This window comes from Artibeus jamaicensis, unplaced genomic scaffold (assembly GCF_021234435.1).
Source record: "Artibeus jamaicensis isolate MK-2021 breed Jamaican fruit bat unplaced genomic scaffold, CSHL_Jam_final scaffold_286, whole genome shotgun sequence".
NCBI lineage: Eukaryota > Metazoa > Chordata > Mammalia > Chiroptera > Phyllostomidae > Artibeus > Artibeus jamaicensis.
The window spans coordinates 499941-525153 of record NW_026522034.1 but is presented as its reverse complement, the minus strand read 5'-3'; the positions used below and the strand labels follow the sequence as shown (position 1 = coordinate 525153).

Below are 25213 nucleotides of genomic sequence, written 5' to 3'. Positions count from 1 at the left end.
AAGCCTCCCGCTCCCGAAAGGAAGTTCCTTCTATTCAGAGTTTTCTGAGCATTTAAAAAACCCCCAAAAGGTTATTTATTGAAACAGTTGTGTTGAGTCATCCTTGCATTTTGGAATAGACCATACAACATTGGATTCAGTTAGCATCTGTCTTTATCCAATTTTGGAATAAAAATTATAGCAGCCTCATCCTGGCCAGGTGGCTCAGTTAGCTGGAGCCCCATCCCATATACCAAAAGGTCGTCAGTTTGACACCTGGTCAGGGCGCACATCCACATACCTGGGTTGCAGGTTTGATTCCTGGTTTGGGTGTGTATGGGAGGTGGCAGGCCAATGTCTCTCCCATCGATGTCTCTCTCTCCCACACCGCCCTCCCTAGCTAGCTATCTAAAAATCAATGAACATGTCCTCAAATGAGAATTAAAAAGGAAAAAATTGTAGCAGCCCCCTAGACTGGGTCGGGTGACTTGACAATCTTGGATGAGATAAGGTTTGTCTGTTTCTTGAAAGTTTAGTAAAAACTGACTTATAAGATCGATGTGCCCTGGAGAGTGTCCAGGGGCAGGGCAGGCATTGATTAACCCCACCCTTCCTCTGATGGCCACAGGTCCCTGCGGGTTGTCTGGAGGCCACCTGGAACACGTGGTAGCCCAGAGCATATAGGGCTGGGCACTGGCCCATGGCCTCAGGGCTCGCCTCTGCCCACGTGGCTGTGGGCACTTGTCTTCTCTTCTGTCTCATGTCCCCAACCCCCTGTGGAGGAGAAGCTCTCGGCCCCGGGGGACTATGGAGAGGAATGAGTAAGTTCATACGCACGACGTGCTTGCTGTCATCATCTTTTCCTAGAGCATTTCAGGGCTCTGTACGAACACTTATCTGCTGTTTGCAGATGATCTCATTAGTTACAATACTGTACATTTTCTGTTCACAGTTTCTTTGCTTTTCCGCTTTGCCTGTGATGTGCATATTCTGTTTCTTGATCAGTATTGCCAGAGGTTTGTCTGTCTTGTTGTTCATCTTTTTTTTTTTTCCTACTTCCTTGTCCCTGTCCTTTTCTCTGTCATCCCTCCTCTGTTGTGTCTCGGGCTGGCTCTCTCGCTCTGGTGGCAACCTCCGGAGCTGAACGCTGGACTCTTAAAAATCTCTTATTTCTTGTGTGTGTTTAAGCCTCAGCTGGGTCCTACCGAATTTAGCATGAAGTGTTTTTGACATCATGCACTTTCAGGAATTTCATAATTTTCCTTATGATTGATTGCCTCTTTCTTTCACCCAGATTCCTCACAGTGTGTTGCTTAGCCCTGATGTGTGAGATCCTTTCTAATTTTATGGGACTTTACTGCATTGTCAAAGAAAAACAGTTTCACATTGTAGACTGTGGACTGTACGAAGGGTCCTCTGTAGCCAGGCACAAAGCAGTTTCCCTGTAAGTTCCGGGTGTGATCAGAAGGAATTTACCTGTTGGGTGTGATGCTCTCTGAGTCCACATTCGACAGCGGGGGCTTTCCACCCGGTCTCGCAGATCTTTGCTTTCCCATCCGCCCAACCCTCCAGTTTCTGGGGCTGCGTTCGGATGGCCACCGCACTCCGTCTTCCTCCCCACAGTGCCGTCAGTCACATCACACACACAGGCAGGTGCCCCCACACGCACCCCGATTCTTTAGTAGGTTTCCCTGAAGTCGTGTGGGCACATCTACCTGAGTGGGAGCTGCTTGGAAGCACCAACATGCCACAGTTGATGAAGTATTTCTGAAAATGTACTCGTGGCTTTGTCTATAAAGTACATGCATGTACCTCACATATGTGAGTGTGCAGACATGAGACAATCTGGTTGCTTGTACAAAAATCCATGAGGGGACATTCGTGACTATGTGTGACATGAAGGTGTGTGTGCGTCCACAGAAAACCACCTGAAAGACAGACACTGTGGTAGTAACAGTGAGCACTGGATGGCGGAGTGTGGTGTGTTCAGTATCTCATCCTTGATTTTATATATGAGGACTGTCCAAGAGGCAGCCAACCATGTACTATGAAAACTAGAGACATTTATTGAAGATACAAGTTACAAGAAACACTGTACACAGGACAATGACACCTCAGTCCCCTTCAAAGTAGGCACCTCGGGACCTCACACAGTTCTTCTCCCAGTCACCATCAGCTTCCCTGCCATATTTTCCTGAACCTCATCAATGGTCTGAAATCTCTCCCCTTCCAAAGGTGATTTTAGTTTTGGGAAAAGCCAGAAGTCACAGGGCACCAAATCTGGGCTGTACTGGGGATGAGTCACCTGGATGATCTGATGTTTCACCAAAAATCTCTGCACAAGAAGTGATGCATGAGTGGGCGTGTTGTCGTGATGAAGCTGCCAATCACCAGCTGCCCGCAGGTGTGGCCTTCTGAATCCTCCAGATAGTTTACAAAGGGTAAGTTCAAGGTTAACACAAAATTTGATGCAGATTCGTTGCTCTACTCGCTCAGTCATTTTGAATGCAACGGCCGTGCAATGCACACGCTCACTCAGTGGTGTCTACCGCCACCCCCCCATGACTGGTACAGTGACGTCGTCATTGCTCACACGTGTGCAATCCAGTCCACTCTCCTCGGCTGCCTGGTCACATCCATGCTGTGCATATTGTTCTCATTGTGTTAACGGCTGGAGTTTCTCTGGACAGACCTTGTATATAATATAAAATATGTGCACTGATTCTGTATCTTTTTGAAAAAGCAGGAGCAGATGGGAGAAGAGGAGGTGCCAGAAGTGCTTTTTGTGGTGACGGGAGCGATGCAAGGGTGATGCTGGGTTCAGAGCTTTTCCTTCCCGACACGGGTGACGGAAAAGGCAGGGGACATGGGGGCAGAGCGTGACGGCACAGGACAGAGATTATGGTAGGACTGAAGGCCCTGAGACGGCGATGGCGCGGGTCCCCTCGCCCTGAAGTGGGGAGTGAAGGGGACCCACCCCCGAGGGGGAAGGGGAGGGGAGACTGGCTCCAAGTCACCGCCCTGTTCCTGGGTCAAGTGTTCAGGGAGCCATCTTTGAGAATAAACACGTACAGCTGAGTGCTGCTGCTCGAATATTTAGTTTTTATAGCATCTACAGGTACGATGCTATACTGCTTAAAAAAACTAGGAATGAACTTTGGAATGGAAAGCCACCCAAACTTAAATGTGGGTGCTAGGCAGTATGGAAAGGGCAGGTCTCTGAAGCCCCGCCCACTTGGAGCCAGGCTCTGCCTGGTGGACACCGGTCGTCCAGCCCTTTGTGGGGTCACAGTTCTACACTTCAGAACACATCGCTTCTGTATGTGTGTGGAGACAAATAAGGCCAGCGCACACCTGCCACTCACACCTGCTCCGGCTGAGAGGCGGCAGGAAGGAAATCTGGGAACCCTGGCTCGGCGCGGAGCTCCGCCCCTGAACCCCGCCTGGTAAGGAGGCCGGGGGTGGGCAGGAGCATGGGCAGGGTGTCTGCGAGGTGCGGCTTCGAGGCCTCTGGCAAGACCAGAATTCTGCGCACGGGCGGCACATCGTGCTATGGGGCTGGGGCCTGACGGTGCTGGCCGCAGGGGTCCTGTCACCATGACGGCTGGGGTCTGCCTTAAGGCCCTGTCTTGCCACTCAAGGCTGTTCCTTGCCACTCCGGTGAGTCCTCAGAAGGGAGGTTCATCCTCATAAAACTGACGGAGGTTGCACACTGGCCCAGAGGACGCTGATGAAAGACGACAGAATCAGGATCAGCCACCATGGGGCCAAACCCTGGAACCCAACTGTGACGGCCGTGACAGTGAAGACCAACTGAGGCCGTGTTAGCTGGCTGGGGGACCTTGTTTGGGGAACATGCCCTTCAGTGGGAAGGGCATCTCCTGATTAAAGAAAGCAAAGCCATCCGAGCAGAGGCCCAGTGACCTCTGCAGGCAGGGCCCTGCCCTGAGTGGGGTGTGAGCCAGAGGACCCCCCGACTGTCCTCTGTCTCTGGGACGCCTAAGTGTGTGAGTGTAGTTAATTTTAAAGCTTATAAAAATCCTGAGAAAGTCACAGGGCAGTTGTACAAGGGGAGACAACACTTTAAAACAGGGATTTGGGTGTTGGGAGACCTGGACTGCTACATGCAAAAAAAAAAAAAAAGGAAACTCGACCACTAACTTACACCATACACATAAATAAACTCAAGCTTTAAATATGTCGTGACACCATACAAGTCCCAGAAGAGAATATAGACACGAAAATCTCAGATATTCCACACAGAAAATTTTCACCAATATGTCCCCTAGAGCAGGGGACATAAAGGACAGAATAAACAAATGGGACTTCAACAAAATAAAAAGCTTCTGCATGGCTAAAGAAAACATCAGCAAAATGAAAAGGGAACCAACCGTATGGGAAAATATATTTGCCAATGATACCTCGGACAAGGGTTTGATCTCCAAAACATATAAAGAACACACACAATTCCACTCCAGGAAGACAAACAATCCAATTTAAAAAAGGGTAAAGGACCCAAACAGACACTTCTCCAAGGAGGACACACAGAGGGCCCAGAGACATGTGAAAGGATGTTGAGTATCACTAGCCATCAGAGAGATGCAAATTATAGCCACAATGAGATACCACTTCACACAGGTCAGAATGGCCATCATAAACAAATCAACAAACAACAAGTGCTGGTGAGATTATAGAGAAAAGGGAACCCTAGTGCACTGTTGGTGGGAATGCAGACTGGTGCAGCCACTGTGGAAAACAGTATAGAATTTCCTCAGAAAACTAAAAATGGAACTGCCTTTTGACCTGGCAATTCCACTGCTATAATTATACCCTAAGAACCCTGAAACACCAATTTAAAAGAACCTATGCATCCCAGCAGCACAATGTATAATAGCCAAGTGCTGGAAGCCACCTAAGTGCCCAACAGTAAATGAGTGCATCAAAAAACTATGGTACATTTATACACAATGGAATACCATGCAGCAGAAAGAAAGGAGTTCCTAGCCTTTGCAACAGCATGGATGGAACTGGAGAGCATAATGCTGAGTGAAATAAGCCAGGCGATGAGGGACAAATACCATATGATCTCACCTATAAGTGGAACCTAATCAACAAAACAAACAAGTGAGCAAAACAGAACCAGAGACATGGAAATAAAGAACAAAGTGACAGTAACCAGAGGGGAGGGGTGGGAAAGAACAGGGAAAGAAGGGGAAGGGTCGAGTCAAGGACCATGTATAACGGACCCGTGGACAAAGACAACAGGGGTGGGGGGAAACTGAATGTGGGAGGTGGGCGGTGGGTAGGGCAGGAGAAAGTAATAGGGGAAAAATGAGGACAACTATAATTGAACAATAAGAAAATTAAATAAAATAGGGATTTAAATTAAGAGTTTATTTCAAAGCTTCATATGTGATGACTTCATTTAAAAAAAATTTAATTCTCACCTGAGGATATGTTTATTGGAGGAAGGGGGAGGGGGAGAGAGAGAGAGAGATGTAAGAAACATTGATCGGTTGCCTCCCACATGCACCCCTACTGGGGATTGAATGAGCAACCTAGGTATGTGTCTTGACTGGGAATTGAACCCACGACCTTTTGGTGTATGGGACTATGCTCCAACCAACTGAGCTACCTGGGCAGGGCCCTAAGTATTCGTTGAAAAGAAGAGAAGCACTTCATTCCATGTTTCCAGGACTGAATTCAAGCCTCCATCACATACCATGTTCCAGTAGGAAGGAATGATGGAAACAACGTACATCAGGACAGCTAAGCCCTTACATCCTCTTTCTGACCAGTGCTGGGGCTCAGAGCGAGGATGCCCCTGTTCACACCCAGCGTTGGTGTGCAGCTGTTGGCACTTGTACTCGCAGAAAGGCCCTCCTGCAGGCTCTGCTCCTGCTGAGCACGCGGGGCTCGGGCTGCTGCTTCTAGGAAGGCACTCTTACCCGGCATCCCCCAGGTGCCAGGATTCTTCAGAAAATTTGCCAAAATTCTGTGCTCATGGCATCTACCTGGGGGGGCGCTGTCCTGAGTTCTCCGCAGTGTCTCCAAGGTGTTAATGCCTCAAGGAAGAGCGAGGTGGACACTGAGGGCAAACCTGTGGCCCCCTCTCGGGCTGTGGCCTCCTTGCTCTGAGTGGGGCGGCGGGGAGGTGGAGGCAGGATGGTTAGAGAACAGATTCGGAATTTCCCCCAGCTCTAGAGCACCAAGGCAGAGAAAGCGGGGTTGCAGATGCCTTGCTCGTCTTTCAGACTGTGGGGGACTGTGTGGCCGTGGGCCTTGAGCGAATGACAAGTTCCCAGTGGCCTGGCATGCCCATCCTTCTCAAGCCTGGTTTTGTGAAGCCTCCAGCAGACAGGAGTGACCGTTCTGTCACTGTTATGACTAATTGATCCGGTTTCCTGATCAAAAACGAACATCAGAGAGCTGCCTTACTGTCAAAGGTGGCCTCATGCTCAGATGTACCCAAGTAGGTGCCAGATGACCCTTCAGGCCTGCATCCTGCTGTTGCGAAATGCAGCCCCTCCCCTATCCCCACCCCCGCTGACACAAAGCATTTCAGTCGGTTAAGAAAAAGTATTTCAGTCCTATCTACACAGAAAATGGGAAGCGGGTGAGACAGAGAACTAGAACCTAGGCCAATATCAAGGGAAGTGCTTGCCTTCTCCAGAGGCCCACCTGTCTGGAGGGACTCTAGCCCTTTGAAGCAGAGGAAAGAAAGTGAGCAGTGGAGGGCCCTTCTGCTCCTGTTGTTTTAAGCAGTGAATGTCCTGAACTACCTCAAAACCCACGGTGAACCCAAGTGCTCCCCCAGTGCACACGCAACGGCACCGGGTGCCGGGACTGGTCCGCGGGGGTCTCCGGGCTCCACCTCGTGAGCAGACAAGCACACCGAGGCTCTGAACGTCTGCTCCTGGGCTGCCTGCTTTTGACAACTCAGCTGGGAATCCGCGGGTTCCTTCCAGTAAGACATCTCACAGAAATGTTTTATCTTTCAGTTTAAAACCAGTTGCTGGTGAGACTGAAATGCTCTGACACTCCGATATCCACCTGTGATCATATCAAATGTGTCGTCAGAGATGGCGGGCGATGTAGACATGTGGACGATTGCCATTCAAACACACACAAATCAGACATGCCATATGATTCTCTTTTAAAATGTGTCTATTAGTTTCACCAATCAAAACACATGTAACACATCTCATTAGAAAACACCGGGCGACCTTACTTTTGAGATGTGTGATCTGAAAGGTCGCACCTGTATTTCCCGCTGGTGTGAAGCTTCAGAGGCACTGTGTGGGTGATGAAGCAAAAGACCCCCGCCCCCACTCGGCCTTCCTGCTCACTCGGGGCTCTCCTGGGGCTGCGGCTGCAGGCAAGGGCTCTGCTGCAGGTGCCTGGGCCCAGCACTGCGGCTCTCGTTTGCATCGCAAAGAGAAGACCAGGGCTGGGCTGGCCTCTGCAGACCACAGATGATCAGCCCTGAGTAGCATGTGTTTCTAGAACGCTCTCTCTCTCTCTGGAAACTGCACTGGAAGCCAAGACCCGACAAAGTCGAGGCAGGCATTTCTGTTTTGACTGAAAACAAACAAAACAAAACCTAGTCCAAATTCCAGGCTAATCACAAATTACCCGGCTTATAAAAATATGGGTCGAAAATAGTTACTTCCAGGGTTGTGTGCAATATAAATTATAAAAATGAATTGGAAAAGATGAAGCATTGAGCACATTTTCAGTTCTCATCCACATCAGCACTCGCCCTGAGCGCTGCCTGGCCCGGCCCACCTCACTCGCTGCTGGGGAGCCAGGGCCGTGAGGTGTGGGGGGGCACTCCCGCAGGGCTCTGCTGTCTGCAGCCCGGGCCGTCCTCTCTGTGGTCTCGGCGGGAAACCCGCCCGCACAGATGCGGCCCCACCTGGGAGCACACAGGGGAATGGCTGCGTGAGCGGGAAGCCTGCCCGTGGGGCGCCTGGTGGGGGGGCCCCTGCACCGTCAGCGCAGGGTGTAGCACGTTCATAGCTTAGGGCACATAATACATTTAGAAAACTCTCCCCTTTCTTCGTTTTTCTTTTTAAAGATAGGTTTACTATAGCTTTTAAAAAGAATGTAGGTTACAAAGGAGACCATTTTAAGATGCTTTTATATGTGTAGTAATAACTTTCTTCGCTATACCATCAGGCCTCCCAGAACGAAATCATCCCAAGTCCCACAAAAGTTGCTTCTGCCTCAGTCCAAGTTAGTATTTCCTTCTTGTACCTGAATGTGTCTAAATCTCAAAATATAAAGCTATTATTTCAGTACTACATTTGCTCATCAAAGGTCCCACTTCCCAGTGATGAGGCCAAGCAGTAAGATACAACTGGTGCAGAGAGAATCACACATTTTAGACAATATTTATAAGCTTTCTTGCACAGTTCCTCCTCAGAACCCTGCAGCCTCCAAAATAACTGAACACCAGACAGGAACCTGAGGCAGAACCAAGCTCAAGGGGAAGCACCAGGTGCACGGGGAGCCGCTGTGACCCCGGCAGCTCCACTGCTGCAGCGACACCTGGACCCTGAGCATCTCAGCAAACTGTGAGTAACGTCCACACGCACAGTCGGAGAGTATCCACTTCAGGCGAGCAGTTTACATCAGGAATGTTCAGTGGCAAGTCGCTACCCCTTCAGGCATCTGCCCCACACCCCCCGGACAGTCTTCCGGCCACCAGTGTCCGCCCGGTTCCTCAGACAGACCTGGGGGGACTGACTCTCACACACAGGTAGAGAATGCAACCTGTGACATCACGCGCATCGTGAGTAATGACGCCAGCAGGGACCCGTGGTGCTGCTGGCAGAGCGAGCTCCTGGGTGGCCTCCAGGGACCCTTCCGTAAAACTCTGCTCTGAGCAGGCCGTGCATTCCCGGAGTTATCTGTCTTTGTATTATTGAAATGGTGGCTAACACGGTGAATTCTAGGTAGCATTTTAAATGAGTAGTAAGTCCAGAAAACCCAGAAAAGAGAGTTAGGGGGAGTAAGGTTGAAAGGTGTACATGTCTTGTGCAGCACAAAACACACCTCAAAACTTTATCACGCAGTAAAGCTGGAGGGCAGCCCCCCAGACTCAGATGACTGGGCGAGGGCAGCGTGTGCATGCGTGTCGTGGTTTCGGCGGAGATCATTCTCAGCCCCAAACATGACACGCTTTTTAAAAGTTCTATTCTTTATTTATTAAATAGATTTAATTATATTCCTTCTGAAATACAAAAGATAGAATAAATCATACCATAAAAGGTGAGACATGATAATAGGATGGTGGCCAATTAATACACGCACATCTATTTTTTTTTTCTTGACAGAGCGCCAAGTACTTAAGAGGATTAGGAGATAATTCTAGAAGCGGCACTACCTGGAAGACTATTGGGCATTTAAATACTGATTTCCCAAGTGACAGATGGCAAGTTGGAGCAAGCATTTGTGGTCACATGCATAGAAGTCCCAACAGTGACTGAGGATGAGAAATCGTCACGACGATCACCGTACGACTTAAAAACAATTCATCCACTCTGATGGCTCACCTGAAATGACCGTGAACAAAATCTCTTCAGACACGACCTGCTTCACGTTACACCCTAGGCAGGCGATGCTATGAGGACTGGGCAGGGCGGGGCCCCGGGTTTCTCACATGCAGAACACGGACTGTGTCTATTTGGTTCCATCAGCTCCTGGGCACCCTGGGCCCATGGAGGCGAGAGTTCCCCACGGACGACGAGCTGGCCGTGCCTCCCGCATCATCGACACCCTTCGAGGGGCCCTGTGGAGGCGTCGAGGCTGCTGTCAGTGTCGGAGGCCAGGGTCTGCTCGGTGGACATGGATGAGATGTCGTTGATGGAGGACGACTGGGAAGGCGTGGCGGCGCTGCTTACGGCTGCATCTGTGCTAAGAAAAGCAAACGTAATGAAACCTGACGCGCGACCCTGCGGCAGAGCCCGCTCCGTCCCAGGCGTCCGTGTCGGCCGGAAGTCGGTCGGCGGCAGGTCGGGAGCGTTTCCGGAGTCCGTCTGGAGGCCCGCAACGGCAAACGCCCTCTTTCCCTGCGACGTGCCCCCTTCTTCTCCCCGTGGCCGGGTGTCTATATGTACTCGTGTAATCACGTTAACTACTTAACAGTGTCCGCTGGTTTAAAGAGAGTGTCAAAGAAAATCGCTGGATTTACCCTAAAATTACCAATATCTCAAAAAGCTTAAGCCCAAACAGGATTTGAAAACCATCGGACATTTTGATGAGTCCAATATCAAACACTGAGTCCAAGGAAAACAGCACCAACCTTTGAAGAACTCTCCTGCAATAGCACCGCCTTCTAAAATAAGGGCTGTGTACAAACAAACAAGGAAAAATGCAGTGGCCTCCCTTCATTTTATTTTTGTTTTAGAAATCTGCAAAACTGACATTTGGAGGCAAATGAAATGGTCCCGGTTCCTCTCTCCGCATTCTGGTTTGGTCTGGGCACAAGCACAACTCCCAGGCTGCAGAGACCTGGGCCCAGCTCCCAGGAGGCTTCCGGCCCCGTTCAGGAGGTGCAGGAGGTACAGGGAGGTGCAGGGAGGTGCAGGGAGGTGCAGGAGGTGCAGGGCCACCGGAGGCTGGCCCGGGTCAGGCTGGACAGAAACGTCGGCATGAGGAACACATGGCTCTCATGGCCCAGGAGTGGGAGCTGAGGGAGCAGCTCTGGCTGCGGAGCCCCAGTCATCAAGCAGGCAGCACCCACGCGCAGGCACGAACACCATGGGCTTGCTGTCCCTGGGGCCACACAGTCAGCTTGCTGTCCATCAGCTGCTCCCACTGGGAAACTCAAGGACAAATGGGTAACTGTGTGAACCATTTTCTCAAAAGAAAACCAATTCTACTGTACCTACGTTCACATTAATTTTCTTGTTTAGCTGGGTGGGGTCGTACAAAGTGGGACGTGCACATGGAAAAGGCTTTAAACTCAAGTTTCCTCATCTACAAATGGAGGGGACAGCAGCTGCTGCAAGGATGAACAAAAGGTTTGTAACCAGGTTCGCTCACTGCCTGGCCACTCAGAACAACGTCAGCCGCCACCCCCGGGGACAAATGCACATGGGGTAGCCAGACTCCCAGCAGGAATTTTCAAGTCCAGCGCTGCTCAAGCTGGCCTCCACGCACTGCTGGCCCCTGCAGATGCTGCACATGGGGAGGAAAATGTGCTTGCACTCTGAAAGCGAGGACTAACCTGAAGGCTGATCTTTGACGACGCCATTCTTGCTTCTTTCTTCCCAGTCCATCACTTCTTTGTAAATCAGCTCTGAAAACACAAGTGCAAGGAAAAGGCTCTGTCAGCCTCCCCGCCCCCTGGGAGCCACTCCTGGGCACTGCGCCCTGTCACTTCTCATTGTGACACACAGTCCATTTGTAAAGACAGTCTGCCTGGACCCAACTATCCATATTTTGATCGATTACATCTTTTCAACCAAACAACATTAAGGACGCCAAAAACGCAGGTGGTTCTGGTTCCACACAGGGGTTTTTACACAGGACAGGGCAGAGGGGTGGGGAGGGAGAGAACTAGCAACGGGGCTCTCACAGAACATCTCCAAGTGTTGGGTGTTCTCATGCCCACTTGCATGTTTCTCTCCATCGTTACTGTGGTTTCTTCTCCACATGTGATCAGCACCCACAGGGGCTGGATGCCCCCCCAGACTGACCAGAAGTTAATCCAAATACCTAACTTTTTTCTTGGCTTCAACCTCAGTTTTCCTCAGTTTTCATTCATGAGACAAGCAATCACCAGTTAAGTATGCGACTTGGGGTCCTTGAAAGTTCAGTATTTGTGAACTGAAAGGAGCCAGGCTTCTGTATGCATCGTGGGCGCAGGCTCTGCTGAGAGTGGGTGCAGTCACAGGCCCTCTGGCCCCTGGGAAGGGGCCCCAGGAGGGGCTGCTACCACTTCTGTGTGACCACAGCTCTCAGTTACCCTTGCCTCTCATCTTCAGTGAAAAAGCATCTTTCAGTGAAAAACTCTCTTTATTGCTGGTTTGCTTGGTTAATCTTATACTAGTAGTAAAAATTATTTGCATACCTGTGATCCCCAATTTTGCCCAAATTCTGTTTTAAAACATGCATCCGACTCCAGACGTATAAACGCAGCAGAAGCTCCCAGGGAGGCCCCAGGGAAGGCCCCCTACCTGCCTCTCGGGGACGTGAAAATTCGGGTTCCTGGACATTTTGCATCATGTTAACAAGGTAAGTGTGGTGTCATTATTGTGTTTAGTTTACAAACCAGGATTTGCTCATGTCAGGTTCTGTGAAAAGGCTCATGTTTCTCTTCTGCAGCCAGTAACAAACAGTTCCTCTTTAATTCTGTTACCTTCAAGCTCTTTCTCCTGGGGAGCGAGGAGACAGAGGGTGGTGGCCTGAAACGCGAAAGCTGCCCCTCTCTGGGGCATCAGGGCACGTCCTAAGTGAGGACCAGAATTAGTAAGCTCGTGCTTACTTACCTTTCCACTCTTCAATGGCATGTTCTCTTTCTTCCAACTGGGTGTCGTAAATTTGAGGTGGTGGCTAAAAATTAAATTACATGTAAAGTCAACAGTTCACAAAATAATGAGGCATGAAGAAAAGGCAGAATCACTTGGAAGCCTTCTTATATGTTCATGACATGACATGTATTTTGCCATGTATAATGTGCACTTCTTTGCCCGTATTTGTGAGGGGAAATAAGGATGCGCATCGTACATGGTGGTGCTGATTCCCATAACCATGAATTATACATGGGGATTACCATATCTGGCGTGTGTAATGCACACTCAGATTTTTGGCCCAAACTGACAGGAAAAATCTTTCTTTTAATTCTTTAATTCAATTATTTATTTATTTATGTTTAGAAGCAAAAACCAGTGATCATATCTCAGGGTATTATTTTGCATACGGATGTTGTTATTGCTTTCTAGAATTATACTTTGAACACATTAGCATAAATAAAAGAAAGCCATTTATATAGATACAGAATTAACACTACCCATGTACAACGTACATCCGTATTTTTCTCTCAAAAATTTGGACAAAGAAATGCGCATTATACATGGCAAAATATAGTAGTTTCTTCCAAATGTGGCCCATGAAAGGTTTCTTCGTAAGTGTGATATGTCAGTTTTAGAGTCAAAACACCGCATTTTGCCATGTATAATGAGCTCCTATGTATAACATGCACCCATATGCTTGGCCCAAACTTTCAGGGAAAAAAATCTTTTGTTTTAATTTTTAAATCCAATTATTTATTTGTTTATTTTAGAAAGAAAACTGATTATTGTATTCCAGTGTATTATTTTGCATATGGATATTGTCACTGCTTTCTAGACTTATACTTTTAATGCATACACATAAATAAAAGAATTAAAACATTAAAAAATTTTTTAAAATTTATTTTATTTTTAGACAGAGGGGAAGGCAGGGAGAGAGGGAGGGAGAGAATCATCAGTGTGTGGTTGCTTCTCCCACACCCTCTACTGGGGACCTGGCCTGCAACCCAGGCATGTGCCCTGACTGGGAATGTACCAGTGACCCTTTGGTTCGCAGGCCTGTGCTCAATCCACTGAGCCACATCAGTCAGGGCTAAAAACTTTTATACAGATATGGAATTAGTACCCATGTATAATGCATGCCCCTATTTTCCCCTCAAAAATTTGTGCAAAAAGGTGTGCATTACACACAGCAAAATAATTAAGAAAAAATTACCAAAAAAATGGCGTTATTATGGTCCTCTATACAATCGCATAACCTCAAAACACTCTGAATGTAGCTGCCCCGATGCAGCTATAACACGAGCCCTCACAGCTGCTTCCTGCCTGGACGGTGCCGCACTGGGACACGTGGCAGGTGGGGTGTGGGCCAGACGCACAGTCCTCTGGGCAGGACTCCGAGCTCAACCCCCGCCCACCTGCGCACCACTGCAAAATGGGCTTACAAGTCACATGTTGATGTGTCAGACCCTGTTCACATAAAACGGTTTGAAACGGTGATTGGATCCGCAGGCCCAGACAACCCAAATGTGCGCTACGGGACTCACAGCAACAGACCACCCAGAGCAGAGCGCCCTGGGGAGAGCGCAGCGCACCCCTCCCCCCGCAGGAGCCCCAGGAGGGACAAACACTCCAAGATTTTCCACAGGAGCCTGACCGGGGCCTAAACCAGATGATGGGACCAAAGCCTGGTACACAATGGAGGCTCGGAGATGGTGACATGACAACCGCATGTCAGCCCTGCATCCAAGAACGCGACTGTACCGCCACAGCACAAGCCGGTGTGCTCCTGAAGGACGTGAAGCTGCAGCCCTGGAACAAGTGTCCCAAGGGCTGTGGCCTCTGTGACATGGCCTCGTAGTGGTCCTCGGAAGCCCAGGACTCGCCGTCCTTCCGCGGCCATTTGGACCCCATCAGCCCCCCAACAACTGCTCACCGCTTCTGCTTCGGCGGGGTCGTACCACACGGCGATGTAGGGGTGGCGCAGGGCCTCGTCCACGGAGATCCTCCTGTCAGGGTCTATCACCAGCATTTTGGACAGCAGGTCTCTGGCTTGACTGGCTAGAGTGAGAGTGAAAACAAATGATTAGATTAGTAACTAGCGCTGTTTATCTGAAAACTGCACAATAAGGCACTTCACGTGACGGCACAGATGGAACAAAGATGCATTAATTCTGACAATCTCCTGACTGGTTTAAGATCAATAGAGCCTTTTTCTTTAAGAAGATGTAAAGTGGCCCTGGCTGGCGTGGCTCAGTGGACTGAGTGCCGGCCTGCAAACCAAAGGTTGCGGGTTCGATTCCTAGTCAGGGCACATGCCTGGGTTGTGGGCCAGGTCCCCAGCAGGGGGTGCACAAGAGGCAGTCACACACTGATGTTTCCCTCTCTCTGAAAATAAGTAAATAAACTCTTATTAAAAAGGGTAAGTGGAGCAGCCCCTTTCACTAGAAACTGGGCTTTCAAATGTGGTTTTAGCCACTGGACCTGGGCGAGAAGGACAGGGCCCCGGGCTGGGTGGCCCGGGCCAGGGCAGGGAGCACCGGTGAGCACTTCCTTCTGACGTAGAGCAGACCTCACAAATCTCACAATAACCTCACGCTCACACAGTACAGAACACTTCACAGATGCCTCTGCTCTGCCTACCTGTACACAATGTTGTCAACATTCACTTTGAAAAAATCTAGAGATTAGTACAATAGTTAGAAAAAACCGAGTTCAATAACTTAGTTACATACGAGGCTCCTGTAGGTCTTGGCCATTAAAGTTGACTCAGGCAAAGGAGAGATGGGGCTTTTGTGACCGAGGGGCAGGCAACCTGCATGTGGGGAGGAGTGCACCCATTCTCCCTTACACTACATGTCACTGACGGACACAGGAGGGAAGGAGCTCTCTTTGTTGGAACTACCACCATAGGGTTTCTGACTTCGAAACTGGGAGCATTTCGAAGGGGGCATTCTGTAAACCTGAAAACTTGTGAAGTACCAATCACTGTAATTAATATATGGGCCTTTCAGGCTGGTGGGAGTATTTTTATTTTGGCCAAAGGCTTTAGTTAAACAATTTTATTGAGGACAAAACTTCTAGGTCGTGAAGCTCTCTCTCCAAAACGTCTTTGTGCTGGCCTGTAAATGGCTTTTATTCGAGGGTTTCAACCACTGTGTCTCCCAATGTTCCTAGGTTTTAGAACGAAAACATGGAAAATGAAAGCTTTACCCAGACTAGAAAATTAGTACGAGAAAAGAGGATATCTTACTTTTAATTTTGTCTCGTTCCGATTCTGATGGAAATATCCAATCTGGGAAGAGTTCTTCAAATTTGATTCCCGGATACTTTGGTCTGTTTTCTACGTAATTCCTCACTGTCGGCTGGAGTTTCTTCATGAAATCTGCAGATGGTGTTCCTAACTGCTCAATCACTTTATTCCACTGATCAATATCTGAGGAGTCTCTTGAGGAAAATACAACTGAGATGCCTTATATTCCCATTACATGACGTAGCATCATTCAAAGAAAATAAGTTATATTTATACCTGCCAACAAGTAAGTAACTAGACCACCCCACTGGGTCACTTTAAAATAATATTCAAATAAGGTCTGAGCGTCCAAGTTTAGATCATTAAAAAAAAAACCCCAAACTCTTACACTCTGCATCTTTATTAAATCAACACAACGAGGTCTATATGCCTTCCCATTCCAGGTCAAATCAGTTATCTTGTAACTGAAGAATAACTCTGACAGAAATGCTTATATGTGAAATTAGACTGTAATTATATAAGCAAGCTGGAATCAGTTTTTATACTAAAGCCATGTCAGATCTCAAACTCCTGAAGTGGGGAGACCTACGGGACCCCCTCGGCTCACAGCTGGGGAAGCAGAGCCCTCTGAGGCAGGGCCCACACCTGCCGCTTAGCTACCACTCCACGTGCAGAAAAAAACAAACAAGCAAGAGTTATCTGTACCTGTATCTCTAATTCCCAGGGTCTTCCTCTCTTAAAAGTCCTCTTATCAGCCTTTTCCCCCATCACTCCATGAAAACTGACCCATCAAGGCTGCCAGTGACCACACCTCATGCCTCACCTTTCTGCTAGCATCACGTCGCTCCCCTTGGTACCTCCCCCACCCCACCTCTCCTGGCAGGGGTCGGGGTCGGGTGGGGAAGGGGGGGCCCTCTCTGGGAGGGGCCTCTGCTTCCTTTCCAGCTCCTCTTCTTTCTGCCACCCCAGGGCACAGCCCCATTCTTCGCTCTCTCTCACCTTCCTTGCCAGCGTCCTGGCTTTACTCAGCACAGCAGACTCACCACCCCCGTTTATTTCTCCATCCCTCGCCTCCTTCCTGAGCTCAGCTCTCACTATCTCCAGGGTCTGACAGATGCCTCAGACCCCAACAAGGCTCTCCTAAAGGGCCAACCTTCAAAACAGATGTGTGTTTCAGCCCTCTCCGCCCATCCCACCCCCCTGCCACCCTGGTGGTCTCCTTGCTTCAGCGCTTGACCTTGAAGGTCTAACCCTCAGCTCAGCAGCTGGGCCACCCTTTCCCACTGAAAGTCAGATGGAAGCCTAAGAACAGGTGGGCGCTCAATAAATAGCTACTGGACCTGTGGTCAGCAGTTGGAACAGTGCGAGGACGATGGGCCAGGTGCAGAAGGTCACCAGGATGGAAAGCCCCAGATGCCTAGCAACAGGCAAAACTGGGAAAGCAGGGACCTCACCCCTAGGGTGGCCTTTCCTCCCTTGGAACGTCACTGGTCCCTTGACCTCTTCTCCCCTGGCATGCCTCCAGCCACGTGGGTCAGACCCCTTAGATGGGAACACACAAGGAGGCTGGAGAACAGCCCTACAGGAGTGAGCCCCAGGACAGTGAGGTACTGACCCGCATCAATTGCATCCAGGTCTTGGTTGTGTTTTAGCTCCAGGCCCAGAAAAGCAGGAAACCAGACAAGTGACACCATGGCTGCCTCAGGACCCCCTGCCCTGACACCTGCCAGTCAGTGGAGACGACGACACTGAAAGGACACACCTGGACACTGATGACTGTTGTACTGGCATCCTCCCCGGGACCTCCCCTAAAATCTCCACCCTTAAAAGCCCTGGGGACGGAGCACCCAGCACGCTTGCTGTCCCTCCTTGGAGCACCTGGTGTCTCTCCCCTCCCTGCCTCTTCCCTCCAGGTGGCTACCTTCACCTTTCTCTGGCCTGAGGGCCAAGGGCCCTTCTTTCGCCTCTGTTACTTGTTTCCTGAGCCCATTCCTCCCACCACTCACTCCTTCCACCTCTGTGACTTTCTACAGAAACTTTCTCTTACAGTTCGAGTCGTGGCTCTGAATTCTTTCCCAGCCAGAACTCAAGGACAGAGGCCACCTGTCCTACACCTGGCGCCATTCTTGTTGCCAACAGGTTCATGATAAAGGGCCATGTCTGCAGAGTACAGGGGGCTGGGCAACAGGAGGAGAGTCCTGACTGGCCTGGCTGGCGTCCTGGGTGTGTGAAGGCGCTACTGGTCTCTTTTACACCACAGAGAGGCCGGCGGTTAAAGAGCAGCCTTGGCTTCTTGGGGACCCAGACGGTGCGCAGCGGCCTGGCTACAGCTTCCTCTTTGTCATGGACCGAATGAGGGCAGGAGCTCCTCTTTTACCCCAGGTCACAAATCTAAAATGATCTATATGAAACTGCACTCTGGTTTCCAGAATCTTTTCCTATCATAGTAGTAATTCTTAATCTAATGTATGAAAAATTGGCAGTTATCTTTGGAAAGTTATTTTAATCTCCATGTGTGTTCTGAGAATGACATTAGGTTCCACATATAACTATTAATTACTGACACTGCAAGATATTAATATGTAATGCAGGAGTTTTAAATTAGTAATGTACCCAAAAGTACCCATATTTTTCATTTTTATACTTTTTGAAAAGAATATTTCTTAATACAAAAAGAAAAAGCACAAAATGAATAAGAACTGAGACAACCTGAATGTTAAATAGATACTTCCATATTATGTGTCTTTAGAATATATCAACTTTTCCCTTTTTAATTTACTTTATTTGCAAATTACAGCCCTCCTTACAGTTTGAAACAAGTGAGTCTAAGGCAGGCTATGGAAAACTGCTAGAAAATTTACTAGAACAAAATAAAATGCTGTATTTAACTTCACATAAAACCTGTGATGTGGAAAATGTAAAGGAAGGTAAATAAAATCACAGAAACAAAATCTTTTCATTCCAAATTTGTGCTGTGAAGAATTTACAATACAAGAAAACCACCCTCACGAAATTATGAAAAACTAAAATCACTTTAGCAAAATACATTTACTACACAGCTTGATTTCCTTTAAAAATAACCATCAATCGGCAATGAACTGAGACACTGAAAGCTTTCATTAAAAAAACACACAAAAAAACAAAGACTAATGAAAATATTAAGTGATAAGAACACAAATAAAAAAGGACGTATGTGAAGAAAATGTGTGAGTAAAAATATTAACGATGGAAGAATATGAGGAATATGAGGAAAGGAAGCCGTTACCTCATCTACTCTACTCTATGCTATGGCATTAATGCGATTTCCTGACCATGGCCGATGTTAATCATTGCATTTTATATTCATTTAGACTTCCCAGTGTCCCACAATATAACCTGAGGGGTCTTTTAAAAACTTCTATAAAGTGTCAGCAGAGTCACAAACAAGAAATTCACCATATATTGTTCCTCACACACTTTCGCTTTGATCTTTTTCATTCAGGTTGCGTGTCGTGTGCTTCAGTTCTTTGGGGAAAGTATTTTAAGTATGTGGATCATTAACAAAACAGTATGTTAATTTAATGACGCAGTAATACTGGCCTATTAGATTTAGATAGCTACTTGCCTAGTTAAATTAATTGAATGAACTACATAAACAGTATTTGCATTTATATCAGAGTACATTCATCAAACAGTAAATAAGTTTCGAATAAGCTACTTCTGATAAAATTAAGAGCCAATTATAACTGGTTTAACTTAACTCCGAGCCTCAATAAAATCACTGGAGGGAGTTGGGTGGAAGAGGAAATCTGAAGTGCTCCATTTGGTTTGTGATGCCGACTGAACAAGCACGACAAAGCCCCCGTGAGCCCAGTCTGGACTTGGGATGGTCTCCTCTGAGCGCTGGTGCCCGCGGGTTTAAGGCAAGCGCGGCGGGGAGGTCCCAGGAAGGATACGGTCAGTGCCTTGGAATATCACACAACCTTTCACCAGCTCGCCCATGATGCACCCCACTGACCAGATGTCAACTGAAAATAAAATGAAATGATGAAATTATAAAGTGCCATGAACAAAGCAAAGGTGAGGAAAAGGAACTCCAACAGTGCGCTAAACACACAAATGTGGAAGAACCAGTGGCTAAGGGTGAACGTCACACAGCGGGAATGTCGTCGGCGTCCAGTGGAGCCGTCGGTGTGCAGCAACTTGGGGTTTCAGAGCCAAAGGTTCCAAAACTTCACAGCTTAAAAAATGACCGAGACCCTAGGAGCAAGCAGTGCCTGTCCACCCAAAGCTGCTTCAGGCCACATCCCCGCTGCCCCACCCTGCAGCCAAGGCAGGGCCTCCCTGTGAAGGATACAGTCTCTTCCTGGGAACAGGACCTTATGGAGGACCATTTCCGCCATGATGCACCCGACGGACCAGATGTCCACTACCAAACACCAGGTGATTAAAACCAGCAGCAGGCCCGCACCTCTTTCCTCAGAGCCCCTCCCACACAAACACAGACCCCACTGGTTAAGGGGAGCTTTTCCAAACACCCACACCTCCTGAAAGACCCTTTCCTAAGCTGCCTAGCGGCATCAGTGAGGCCTCACAAAGACAGGTTTGCCTTCCTGGGCCAGCGCTCCTCTGCCTGCCCAGGCCTTAGGCAGCAGGCAGAGGCTGTTTGAAGCTGCTGCTGCAGGGCGGGGTGGGCGGGGTGAGGTGTTCAGGAATCTTCTCTCCTTTCCACAGGACACAAGAGAAGCCCACAGGGCGAGGTCTCTCAGAGTGGATACGAAAGTTACAGAACAGCTAAGTCAACCCGAAGCAAAACTCACTTCCTGACTCTGGCAAACGTTTGGCTTTCTTTTTGACAAATTTGTGAAAAGCTAAGTTTGAAAGAGCTCTGATAATAAGTTTTGATGTTAAAAAAACACACCGATTTTATGCACAAAGAACATGTTATTCTGTTTGGGTTAAGTTCAAAGATAAGCAGAACCGATCAATGGTGCTAGAAATTAGGGTAAAGGCTTCCCTTGGGGTTGAGACCTGGGGGACTGGGCGGGTGCTGGCCCGTGGCTGCACTCCCATGGAGCGCACACGGGAAATCTGCAGACTTTCCTGTAAGTTTGTTACACTTAGAGACACACTCAAAAACATTAACTTCAAAAGGACATGCCTCTAACTAACGGAAATAAAGCATTAACGATTTCTTACATGTGGACTATGATACTCTGAGTAACACAGTCCCCAGCTTGTATTCCACGCACCTCACAGGAGACAGACAGGACTAGGATGACCACAGCCCCATCTGGAGACGCCTCGGCTTCTCCCGGCTCCGCAGGCACTCACCGTTCTCTTTGTAGCCCATGCCCAGGATGACTTCGGGCGCCCGGTAGTACCGTGTCACCACGTACGGGGTCATCATGAAGTTGGTGCACGCCGTCCGGGCCAGGCCGAAGTCCAGGATCTTTAGGGTGCAGTCTGACTTTACGACAATGTTGCTAGGTTTCAAGTCCTGGGGCAGAAATGGTTTAAGTGAATAAAATGAATCAAAGCCTGCTAAACAAACCACCTCACGTGGGCAAGGACTGAGGGGTCTGTGACCGCTGAAGTGCCTGATGGTGCTGCTGGAGGAGGGAGTGAGAACGGAACCCTGGCCTTTGGGAACAATGTGGGAAAATCCTAGCCTCCGACTGAAACAAATACACGGACACCTAAAGAGGTCAGATGGTAGCCCTCACCCCCATGGGGAAACCTTAATGATCTATCTTTGCTTGAAACTTAGTGAGGTGGAGCTGGCTGGGCTGAGAGCCAGGCACGGGCTGGCTCCGCAAGGCACGGGCTGCCGGTGGGTAGGGGCCGTGCCACCAGGGCTCTGGACGGCAGGCATGGTGAACCTGGCAGCCATGGGGACGCGGGCTCCCGAGCAGGAGGAGGAGAGGGCAGTGAGAGACGGGAATCTCCTCCAGTTCAAGACCGTGATCAGCCCATTCCGTGGAAAGTACAGTTTAACAGCAGGCCCAGCACCCAGCGCTGGAACTCGGTCCTAAGGGCACCCCCAGCACATACAGATGGGCTGGGAAGGATGTGATGGTGGGAGGCTGCCGGACTGGCTACACCTGGCACCAAGCAGCAGCGCTGTGATGGAGGCTGGTCCGACAGCTGCTGCAGCGCTAACCAGCACTGTGTTTCCTGCTGCTGCAGCCCACTGAGCACCTCCTCAGCCGGTAGCCTCAGAACCTCCTCGTGGCCATTGAAAATCACCCCAAACTGCCTGGTTAATGCAGGACCTCACCCCCGGGGCAGGCAGCATAAACACCCCTACAGGGATCCCACAGCAAAGAGCTGCCCAGAGGGAGCACTCCCTGGCCCTCTCGTGCTGGGCGCAGACCTGCTGCATGCGTGACCCAGGCCTTGGCAGGCACTGGTCCCTTGGGAGAAGAGGGAGGTGTCGTGTGGAAGCCTTGGCTCTGACCACTTCTTGGGTTGTATGCTGTGGCTCTGCTCCCTACCAGGCTTTCCCCGTTGGGACTGGCATATAAAACCGCTTGGAAACAGGAGCGAGCGGGTCACATTTGTAAAAGACAAACTGCGGGCCAGGTGTGCGGAGGGGCTGGCATGCTGGGCGCCTCCGCTGTGCAGCGGCTTGGGGACCTGTGGTCACTTGTGCTCGTCGGGGCCCTGCCCTGCAAAATTACTTGCTGGGCTTCTTTGGAGTGGTGGGGAGATGATGATGCTTTATACAGGAAAATGCCTCGCCTTGCCAGTCCCCTATATTCGAGGCGACTGTCCTGTGTTCTTGAGGGTCATGAGTTCAGTCATCCCTTCCCCCAGATACAATGTTTGGCCTCTTAGAATGTGCATGTTCTCTCAAAGTAGCTGTTTGGAGTTTTGTTTCAAGTCTTCAGCAGTGGGCCCTAAACAGTGTATGCTGACTTCTACAACTGTCTAAAATCTCGAACATACTGTTCCATTCTAACCCAGAGCCAAGCTTCCGGCAGTGGGCACCATGTGTTCTCAGGTTTCTTCTCTGGGGGTATTGGGGACACTTGTATACCTATGTGTGAGCCCCATTTTAAACAGAAATTCTGACTTAGTTGTCCTGGAGGACCTCATTCTCGTCACCTAGAAAAACTGAAATCAACCACCCAGATATGAGACTCAAGACTCGGGACCAACAGACCCTTTGGTGTGAGGCTCAGGGAGGGCGTGGGTAAGGGGTACAGCCTGTGAAAAGCACTGACTGGTCACCATGACGAAAACCACAGTGTGGGCTCTAAGCCAAACCCACTACACTCCTGGGAGGTCAGGGGACCAGACAGGTGAGGGTTATGGTCAGTGAAAGAAAACCACACCAGTAACCTTACACTTCAAATTTTTTAAAAAGTAAAAAAATAGAGATCTAATCATATTATTTCAAGATACAGAGATAAACACTAAAACAACAGCTAAAAGAAGTAAAAGAGCTTGCTTCTGGGGAGAGAGAAAAGTAGTAAAGGAGGAGTTGGGGACTCTGCTCTTTTTAAAAAATAAACATTTGTAGAATTATCTGACCCTTGATTAAAATAAAAAAAAAACAGATCAACCAGGTAATTCGGCAAGTTGAGGACAATTATGTACAAGATGAATGCATTTCTGAAACATAAGTTAAGTAAGTATAAACAGATACGTTGGTTTCAGCTTTTGTAGGAAGTCTGCATCTGCAGGAAGTGAGGAGGGAACACTCCCCCTGGCACAGGCCACCTTCAGGTGGCAGTGAAGTACTTAAGGACTCTGGCTTCTTTTAATTTTTCAAGTTATGTAAAGTAAAAAGTGGTGGGATTATGATTTATTTTTAAATAACTAAAATTTAATGCAGGTGTAAAGCCATCTTACTGAGCAAAACTGGAAGTGTGAGCCCTAGTGCCTGGCACTGAGTGAGAGTGTGCGCCCGAGTGCCTGGCACTGCACCCAAACAAAGGATGGGCGGGTTAGCAGACTAAAGGTTAATCGCACTTCCTCACCTCTCAGGACCTGGAAGAGGGGTGAGGTGGGCACACAGGGCCTTTCAGTTTTGTTTTATCTGCCTCTCCCACAGGAGCATGTGGCACTCTTGCAGGTGGGGAACCTGGCTGGCGTCACGGGGTGGGAGCAGGATGGAGAGCTGGCCCACGGAACCGTCTGCTCAGGTCTTCTCAGGTTTCCATGCACCACCTTCGGACCGCAGCTGCCCTCTGGCTAGCAGCTGTGGGCCTGAGCGGCAGGGTCTGCACACCCCTAACACTGGCCCCTGCTGGCTGCAGCTCTCACCAGGTCCCAGCGCTGGACGATGGTGCTTTGCCACAAATATCCGGGTTCGAGGGGGAAGAAACAAGGCAAACCCTTGCCTTTTACAAAATTAATAAGCCTCAACATAACAATCTGGGCACTTATTCCAAAGCTTGAATTTAATATAAAATGTACTTAAGAGATACTAAGGATGCCTTAATTTGTATAAATGTCTATGAAAATTTTAGGAAGAGAAGTACAAAGTACATTGAGAAATCTTCATTTTTAACTTCAAAAAAGTATTGTTTTGAATGCAGATTCAACAGAATTTGTATTATGTTAACTGAACGCTGGATGGCAGCAGAGGCTTCATTTTACAAAACGGCTCCCCAGTCAGGAGCCCAGTGCTCCTCAGTGAGTCTGCCAGGCCTGGACAGGCCCTGGGAGGACCAGGGACGCCTTCTGCACGCTGGCCTCAAGCTGCCGACCTGAGGCTTATGACAGGGTCAAGGGCTGGGCCCTCTCTGAGTGGGTGGGCTCTGCCACCACGGAGACCTCCATTCAGCAGCTGTGATGGGACCAACCTTTCCTGGCACCTACTGGATCTACTGCACCATTGAAAATCTGTTTTTCTTTGTATGGATAGGCTTCATTGTTCTTATCCCACTGTCTTCCTCTGCATACAGATTTAGTTCCAAGAAATGACAATTTCTTGATGTTGAAATATAATATCTAAAGAGTCTGTGAACAGAATTAGTATGGTAATAATTTAGAGAATGCTATAAATGATTCCAATCAAATTACATTGTTTCCACCTCTAATCTCACTCAACATTTCAGTTGTTTCAAAAGTTCTATCATGGTGCTCTGCTTAAACAGCGGTCCAAGTCAAAAAAAAAAAAACAAACCCATACAACCAGCTTAGAGAATTCCATTGAATCTCCCTGGGTTTTAACTGTTACTTCCTGACAGTACAGGCAACTGTCATCCAGTCTCAGTGCAGTCAAGAGGCCCGCCCAGGTGGATGCTGGAGTGGCAGAATGTTTCAATAGAAGAAACAGATATTTGGGCCATCATTTATGCAGAATTTCTCAAACATCTATATCATTTACTACTTGGCCTCTAAATCTCCCCCATCCCAAACCTAATCCCTTGACTAATTAAAAATGGGATTTCAAATACAGCAAGAACAATGATAGGTGAATATGGGTAAACAGTACGTGGGATTTCTTTGTCCCACTCTTCTGCAG

General features: G+C 48.7%; 1 protein-coding gene across 5 annotated transcripts in view; it reads right to left on the bottom strand.

Annotated features, from left to right (window-relative positions):
• Positions 1-9192: 9192 nt before the first annotated feature.
• MAPK9 (mitogen-activated protein kinase 9) overlaps positions 9193-25213 on the bottom strand; it is a 45141-nt gene continuing 29120 nt past the window's right edge. Inside the window, exons 5-11 of one of the 5 annotated variants that reach the window (XM_053656828.1) lie at positions 21067-21232; positions 20090-20161; positions 15754-15936; positions 14437-14561; positions 12480-12543; positions 11216-11287; positions 9193-9895 (exon numbers count right to left, since the gene is read on the bottom strand). In XM_053656828.1, the coding sequence (XP_053512803.1) occupies positions 9753-9895; positions 11216-11287; positions 12480-12543; positions 14437-14561; positions 15754-15936; positions 20090-20161; positions 21067-21232 (825 nt within the window). In that variant the 3' untranslated portion in view covers positions 9193-9752. Of the gene's footprint in view, positions 9901-11215; positions 11288-12262; positions 12366-12479; positions 12544-14436; positions 14562-15753; positions 15937-19688; positions 19761-20089; positions 20162-21066; positions 21233-25213 lie in introns of those variants that run through there. The other 4 variants (XM_037136373.2, XM_037136372.2, XM_037136374.2 and 1 more) reach the window with 4 other exon arrangements.